At 44.1% G+C, this 8,473-nt stretch overlaps 1 protein-coding gene across 1 annotated transcript; it reads left to right on the forward strand.

The window, feature by feature from the left end:
• Nucleotides 1-6,637: 6,637 nt before the first annotated feature.
• Nucleotides 6,638-7,528, forward strand: LOC104543093 (ankyrin repeat domain-containing protein 9-like). The gene has a single exon (XM_010187609.1). The coding sequence runs from the start codon at nucleotides 6,638-6,640 to the stop codon at nucleotides 7,526-7,528; it is 891 nt and encodes a 296-aa protein (XP_010185911.1).
• The last annotated feature ends 945 nt before the right edge of the window (nucleotides 7,529-8,473 follow it).

Consider the following 8,473-nt stretch of genomic DNA (forward strand, 5'->3'; position numbering starts at 1 on the left):
ATGTAACACAAGGTGTCAGGACTAGGTGACCACAATGTTACAATGCCAGGGATTTTGCTTAACTATCCTGTAGGATTTGTGCAGGTTCTGTGCATGCTGTTTGTGGCTTCCTGCAGTAGAGCTCAGACTCATTGCAGCTGGGAAGTGAAGTACCAGGTGAAACTCAGACACAACTGGCTAAGCCCTTCACAGGCTGGGTAAACAAAAACCTGAAGGAAAACAGTGTGTTGCCTAGACTCCCCTACTCTTGTGCATGCTCCAGGTCTTTGTACAATGAGCAGGTAAGCATCTGAATGTAGCAGTATGAATGGGACATATGTCTGGATTACAGCAGTGCTCAACTGGAAGTGTGGACATAATCTGAACACCCTCCATTTATCTCTAGATGACTCCCTCTTACGTATGTTGTGATATTGCATATAACTCCTGCATTTTAGATAGTCATCTTTCACTTCCACACTTCTGCAGGTGAATGACCATATGGGTATTGATTTGTTCTGTATACAGCACATCAGCTGGTCCCATTACATGTAGTTAAAATGCTTTCCAAACTGGTAACACTCTGCTTATTTTCATTTCCAGCCTCTAGCCATATAGCCAGAGATTGTTTCATTCACTGTTTGAATTCTGCAAGCAAAAGTGAAATATTCTGCAATTCAGGACAGGTCTGACTGTAGATTTTTCCACCATCTCAAAGCCTTGTTTAGTCAGCTGGATAATTAGAGCAGGTAACCATGTAGCAGGATATAGAAGCCATTCATGCTCTGTAAAACCAGCCTTCTGTGTTAGCTATACCATTCCAGTTTCTTCACATAGGCAGGCTGTTCACCATTTTCTTAGCAACTGGGCAGTTTCTTTTCTATTCCACACCTGCAGTCCTTGACCTTGGTTTTATCAAGTCTTTTAAGTCATGCTTTTTTTCACTGCATCCCTGAGTTGGGATCCACCCTTGCCACCAGCTGTCTATCACTCTTTTCACAACCACAGCATTAAGAGCATGAAGAAACCAGAGACGTGCAGCAGGCCACTGCACAAGGGTGCTAACTCATCACACACCGTGCCTGCAAGCTGCACCACGCCATCTGGGCTGGACATGAAAAGCAGGACACAGCAAGGACTGGTAGAGGCTCACTGTGCCTGAAGGGGGATCATCCATCACCTACAGAGCTTTTTCTTTTTTTCCTGAAGAAAGGAGACCAGCAGACAGGATAGTGAAAAACAACATGCCTCTGAATCAAGAGATCAGATTTCTGTAACCCTCTTGCTTTGTGGTCAGTTAACTGATGACTGGCAATTGTTTTACTTCTTTGTATGTCCTGTTTGGACCATCCTGTGCCCCTCCTGTGCAAAGTGCCTTGAGGAACTGGCATCAGTTGGGCTCTGGAAACAGATACCAGCAAAGATCACTAAAGAAAGGCAGAAAGGGAGCAAGAAACATCTCACTGGAGTTTTTTACAGATGTAGGATGCTGAAGACACTTTCAGCCTTCTCCATAGCCTTTTGTTCTTCTATTTCTCAAGCAGCTTCTTCCTTGAAGTTTTTCAGGTATGTGTCCAGGCAAAAACGTAGCGAGAAGAAGCTGAGCTCATCTTAAAATAGCCACTAGAATGCTTGGGGCCTGTGGCATGCCTGCTTCTCTCTTCAAGTAAGGAAATACATCATTCTCATCTGTCAGTGAAACAACAAACAAACACTCCCAGCCTAATAAGTGACTTATCTACAGTCCCAGCCACCAAAAGCTGTCTATTTTCAGAAGGTATCTTCATCTACCCTTGACCCCACAGTGCTCTTCATTGCTAGTGTGTCTTTATACAGAGTGGCACGAAGAAGAAATGACAGAGAAAGGACAATAAGCTTAAACCACGTTTTTGGTAGTATGCAGTACACAAAGCCTTTCTGCTTCAGTTCATTCCAGAGACAAGATCTATTGAAGCCCTCTGTCCCTGCACTACAGTATGGCCTTTGCTAGCAACAGGCCACAGGTTTTGTATTGAGTTTGCAAAGGCTTGGGACTGAGGCTTGTCAGGCTTGCTTTGCCTGGACTTTTACGGACCTACCTCCTGCTTTATTTTAATTTGGTTTAGCAGCATTTTTTTTTTCCTTCTGAGCAGGTGGCTGTGGCTGATCTGTTTTACTTTGATTAGCACTGCATGGTATGACCATATTTTCATACATATAGCAGTAACAAGTAGCTATTCTGTGCACTGTGAGATGTTCACGGCTCCAACTTAATACGCTGGAGTTAACAGAGTTAATCACGGGCCTGGTGTGACAGCAGAGGCCTTGAGAAGTGGAGGCTGCAAAAAACTCACCTATGGTCAGTTAAAGAAACGCAGATACAGAGCTGGACAAGAATGGTTTTAGGGGTAGCAAAAAGGACAAAGAAAAGGTATTTTACATGCTTGTAATCAACATATATAGTAAATTTGGATGTAAAATGGAGTTTCAACCCAATGAAGAAAAAACAATGTGTAAAAGCATGTTAACAATCACAAAACTGACCCCCAGAAGATTCTAGAGCAAGGAATAAGAAAACATCACCATTCCTCCCACTGAGGGACTCCAGGTGCTGACAATTGCCCATGACACCCCCACAATCCCCAGAATAAAACCACCAACCTTAGGACCCAGAGGAGCAAGGGCAGGGGTAGTGCAAAACCATAAATAGGGATAGAAGCTAAGAAGTGTGTGCACAACAGTACTAATAATAACAATAACAATAATAATATCAACAATAATATTATTATTATTATTTGTTTTCTACATAGCAGTATTATTTATTTTTCTGTAAAAATTAGACCTGGAATAATAATGATTTCTTTATTAGAGTGCTAAGATTTCAGTTATACTAACAATAAATTCTTGTCTTTATAGATGAGCTGGGTTCCCCTTTTGCCCAGAAACAATATTTTAAGCATAACATTGTAAGAAGGTTCCCATATAACTCAGGAACACACTATATTTCTCACAGGCTCACAATAACCAAATCACTTTATGAGCTGAAATCACTATCAAAATGTGAAAAATGCATCTTCCCAAAAGCCTGTTGGTTTCAGCTGAAATGGTAAATGGTATTTTAGGTAATATCAGTGGTGGGGGTTTTTTTCAGTTTCACCCTTCAAAACTGTTCCTGTTGCCTTGGATGCTCCATCTATGAGTCAAAATTATTCTGATCACCTTCTAGCCTGCACTTTGGCCAAGGGGGAACCCACAGCAAATACCTTATGAGTTAGGATACATTCTTTTTAGCCACAGATAAAAATTCAAAGAAATAAACAGCAACTCCCAAACTCTTAATCTTCTTACAGTTCCTCAGTAAAGCTTTCCACATTAATGTCTTCCGTGTCTAATGGATCTATAATGTTTTACAGATGCATTATATTTGTAATAAAATTCAGAAGAGATGCATTGCCATCAAACATGTGCCCTCAGCTCCAGCTTTTCTAAACTCCTGGAAAAAAACCAAACAGGCCAAGGACAGGAGCCAGCATGGCAGGCAGTACTCTGCCATGGCAGAGACCTGTGCCATTTAACACCACGTAGAGCAAGCCATGCAAAGGATGCCCTAGTGTTATGCTGGGCTTCCAGGGCAGAATTACAGTGTATGTTTTACAATTACAGTGATGTTTTACGCCCTGGACATCCTGGACCTGTGGTGTAGAGATGTTTGCCACAAGCCCAGTGGCCATTCCTGATTCTGGGATTTCAGCTTCACTCTCCCTTGGAGATACTTACAGAATATTTTCTCTTGACTTCTATGCGTCTCTGTACACATTAGGTTTGACTTTGCAGCCACCTCTCTGTGACTGAGGGCTGTCCCTGAAAGGGCCTGGCTTGCTCATTTCTGCTTTCCTGGCTGAAGACTCCTGCACCATTGCTTGTGTCAGACCACCTGTTCTGCAGTCTCAGAGTCAGCTGGATCTGCAAGCAAAGTCAGTGCCTAATTATCCCTTCTACCTCTCCAAAAAACATGGTCAACTTTATGGTCCAAGTGAGCCAGGCCAGGTGCAAGGAAGGAGGAGGGATGCATAGCACAGGCTGCGTCTCCCAGGGGAGGCTGGATGGACAAGAAAAGGAAGGCAAAGGATCCATGTCTCTTGTGTGCCACAGCCTGCAGCAGGTGAAATGCAGAAATTCATCTGCATTTTACTGCAATATGACTGCCTCTCAGTCTCTGCACAGCAGAGGGACAGGAGGCACTATGGAAGTGTGTCTGCTCAGTCATCACCCTGCTGTAGCAGTGCCAGAACCACTTTGGTCAAGGTGATTGCCATCGATGATGGATTTAACATCAGAGAAGACAACTATGAGCCTGCCTGTGCTGGGATCAATATGCCATGGATTAAGCTGGGAGTGATAGCATGAGGCTACCTTGTACTGAAACACTAGGCCATAATGTCCTGTGAGAGTGGCTGCACACTGAGCCTCTATGGAGGAGCCAATGCACTGTAATTCCCCCTCTCAGTGTACCAAGCACTAACTTCCCTATACAGATGTACTCTGCATCCCAGTTTATCAAAGAATCATAGCATACCTTGAGTTGGAAGGGACCTATAAGGAGCACCAAGTTCAACTCCTTGCAGGACTACCTAAGACTAAACCATGTGACTAAAAGCATCATCCAGATGCTCCTTGAACTCTGACAGGCTTGGTGCCATGCCGACTTCACTGGAGAGCCCTATCTTAACATCTGTAGCAGGTGAGGGTTGCTTAATGGCTATAACCCCTGGGCAAAGACACAGCAATTCCTGGCTCAGTGCCCAGCCTTATCTGTAAGCTACTCTGTAAAACTGGGCTCTGTAAAGTGTGTGTGTATATGTTCCTGTACCTTCAATGTGGAAATAATGAAATCCATGTCATTCCTAGGGTATAGTAATGGTTTACTATTAGGAAAAACCATGTGAGAGTTCTAGACAAAAGATCCTAGCCACTTAAATACTAATTCACCTCTCTTCTGAGTATGTAAGGTCAAGTTTCAGATGCTTTGGGTTAGCAACTGGAGAAACAAAATGTGTGTTGCCAAATGCTCGACTAACACCTGATCCAGATCATGCTGGAGTCAGTGGAAACCTCCCTATGCACTTCAGTAGCCTTTGGATCTAGCCCTGACCATGCACATGGTTTATTATGACAATGGGTACAAGACAGTTAATACCATGTGAAATTGACTATGTAGCAGCATTTCCATGCATAACCACAGTAATGGTGGGCAAAAATTGGACATGTATCTGTTTATTCCAACCGTATGAAAACTGGTCCTAAAATGAAATGTTTGGGCTGTGCACTTGAACATCCAGAACTTTGGAAGATCTGCTAGATATAGACCAAAATCTGTAAGTGGCTTTGTTTTTCTCTTTAGATGATCCCAGACATAATTTGGAGATGTTCAGATCTGATACTTGAATACTCTGTAGTTTGAATGTACTGAATATGTTTGTCTCCTTGCTAAATGAAAAAAAAATCTTGATTTGCTGTATTTTCCCTGTTTTCCTATCAAGATGGTGAGATACTATCTTACTGCAATCTGCTGATTTATGTGATGCATGGAAGCCCTCCTTCCTTAAACACAAGTTGCCATAAAGGATGCTTACTTCATTTATTTTCTGTGAATTTAATTTTGGTCAGGTCCTTCCAACAGGCACTAACTACCCCCTCAAGCCTGTAGGCCTTGATTCTCTGTGTCTTACCAGGGCATTGCACAAGTCTCATTGCCTAATCCTATGTCCTTCAGTGCAACTGGCTCTGACCCCAGTCCTGGAGCACCACATCTGAGAAATGCTTAGATCAAAGCTCTCCATCCACCAGTGGAGTCTGGCCATTAACCTTTTGTTTATATACCTGCTGTGCAATAGAGAGGCACTTGATTTTCTTGCTAAACAAAGGCAGGTGTTTAAATGGAGCTATATGCTTTATGACTCAGGGCGTGATTACTCCACATCCTGTTCGACTCTTTTCTCTGCAGAGAATAATGCTGGGATCTTAAACATCACTAATGCCTTATAGGCAATCCATTAACACAGTGTCTCCTAAGTGGCCAGCCATACCATTATTTATAAAATAGGGATCCCTTCCTAATGCTGTGGCTACCAATCCCTTGATTTCCTGACCATGTAATCGCATATTATCAGCATTTTACGCTGCTACATATCTATTACTATATAATGAGCTGCGTATGTGTGAGTGACACATAAAAAAACAGATGAATGTTGCTGTTGCACTTACTGCAGTGTATGAGCTGATCTGGTTAGACACGAAACACAGACAGAAATCCGCCTCACCTCTCAAGCTAATTTTAGTCTCTCCCTCTTTTCTCCCTAGCTGTGTGTATATAAAATCACTCGCAGCCTGACAGCATTCCAGTAACCTGTGCCACGCGCAGAGCGGGATGTACTTACTAACCATCTGCTTGCATGGCACGGGTTAACCGAGCCTGTGGGATTGTGCTTACCTAAACAAAACCACTGCAGTGAGGGGAAAAACAATGGGTGGAGATGATCAGCCCGTGCATTCCAGCTAGTGCAGTCCAGGCAGCAATGACAGCCTGAAGGTTGCAGCAGCATCGGGATCTGCATTCCAAGTGCACATATTTTACAGTCTGGAGTGATTTTACGTGGAGCTGCTCTTTATTTGCTGAGCCATGGCCAGTAACCAGGCCAGCCTGCAGGATGATCAGAGCAGGCACTGCAAGTTCTTATCCTACATGTTCTACCAGGCTGTGAGAGATCACAAGCCTGTGTGGATGCTGGAAGACATGAGAACTATGGAGTATTTTTACTGGGAGGAAAATGCCAGCCTAAGAACCTACTCACCTTCAGAAGCCCTTCTCTATGCAGTGGTGCATAACCACCTGCCTTACGCTCAGTATCTGCTCTCTCATTTTCCAGAGGAGGCTCTCAAGGTGCCTGGGGAACACTTCTGCTATTGCCCATCCTCAGCTCCTCACTTGGCCATGGCGGTCACCTATGACAGGAGAGATATCTTGGGGCTGATCATCAAAATTGCACACAAGCTCCCCAGCTTGAACTCCTACATCAATAGGACTGGTTGCTTTCATCTGGAAGACGGGAAAACCCCCTTGCACCTCGCCTGCGAACTGCTGAGGTCAGAAACGGTCCTCATCCTCCTTGGGAATGGAGCTTCTCCCAGGATAGAGGACAGTAAAGGGCTTACCCCGCTGGACGTCATCCTGGAGCAGATGTGGGACTCCAAAGTCAATGTGGCATCAAAGAAACTCTGCCTTGACTACCTCTTGCTCTTCATGCCCAGCCCACAGTTTAAGATGCGGAAAGTTCTGCAGGAGCATCCGGACCACTGGACAGCCTTACTGGGGGAAGACAAATTCAACAGCCTGGTGGGGAACACACCTGCTTCTTTATATCTGCAAGCTATGCAAACTATTCTCCAGACTCTTCCCCCCTCCCACTTCCCTAAAAGCATCCAGGAACTACCTATACCTCAGGCACTAAAGCCTTTACCATCCTATGGCAAAAAGCTACCGACAAAAAATGTGGTAAATGTTTTTCCTTGACTTTATTTGCTGGGTCTTGGATTTTCAAAGGCAACATAGGGGAGCTGGTCATCCACCACTCTCTGCATTTTAGTGTGATTTTAGTACTTAACCTGTTAGGCTATGCTGGAAAATACAGTATTTTGTGACAAGATTTTAAATGTCTTTTCTAACTGATTGCAGGCACAGCACTTTTAAAGGCAAAAGCCTTCCTTGTGTTCTGTTTTGTTGTGCATGTGATGGGTTAACTGTAGTCGAGACTGTTATGTTTGGTTTCTTAGCTGTCAGCCAGTATCAGTGTATCTGAATTCCCAGTATGATAACTGTATCCTGAGTAACATACCTGGATAAAAAGGAACTACGTGCTCAGTGGGATTTTCAAATGGTGTAACTATGGGACTGTGTTCTGCTAGAGCTGGGAGAAATACCGTCCCGTGCCAACAGGCTTCAAATGTAAGGTTTCCTTTCTAACAGTGATCCGGCATCATCTAGTAATAACCAGAAAGTCCATGGCTGATGCTGCAGGGACGTAGAGGCAGTCCTGCAGGGTACCTGATTTTACTGAGTTCCTTTACAGCAGGTCCTAGCAGGGAGAGCATGAGTTCAGAGAGAGGTAGTGAGTGTATATTGCTGGTGGAGGGGACAGAGACTGGTCAAATTGCTAACAGAGAGCATCCTGTCTCACCTGGGAGTGAGGGGGTTAAAGGCAATCCCAGCCCTGATGCATCTATAGACTTGTGCAATGGGTAAGGAACCATTTTCCCTGCTCCAGCTCAGTAAAAAAGTGGAAATCTGAGTGGGGCCAGTGGAAGCCCTGTCCTTCATAAGCTACATTAATTCTCCTTGACTTGTGTTTTAGGACTGAATGTGTCTCCACAAGAGACTCAAGCTCAGTAGCGATTTCCCAGTGGATCTCAGAGCCACCGGCATTTGGTAGTTATCCTAAGCTGGGGTATGATGTTCTGC

This window comes from Mesitornis unicolor, unplaced genomic scaffold (genome assembly GCF_000695765.1).
Source record: "Mesitornis unicolor isolate BGI_N332 unplaced genomic scaffold, ASM69576v1 scaffold46846, whole genome shotgun sequence".
NCBI lineage: Eukaryota > Metazoa > Chordata > Aves > Mesitornithiformes > Mesitornithidae > Mesitornis > Mesitornis unicolor.

Bases quoted from the DNA above. Each gene is read 5' to 3' on its own strand.
- LOC104543093 (XM_010187609.1), top strand. From the start codon at position 6,638: ATGGCCAGTAACCAGGCCAGCCTGCAGGATGATCAGAGCAGGCACTGC.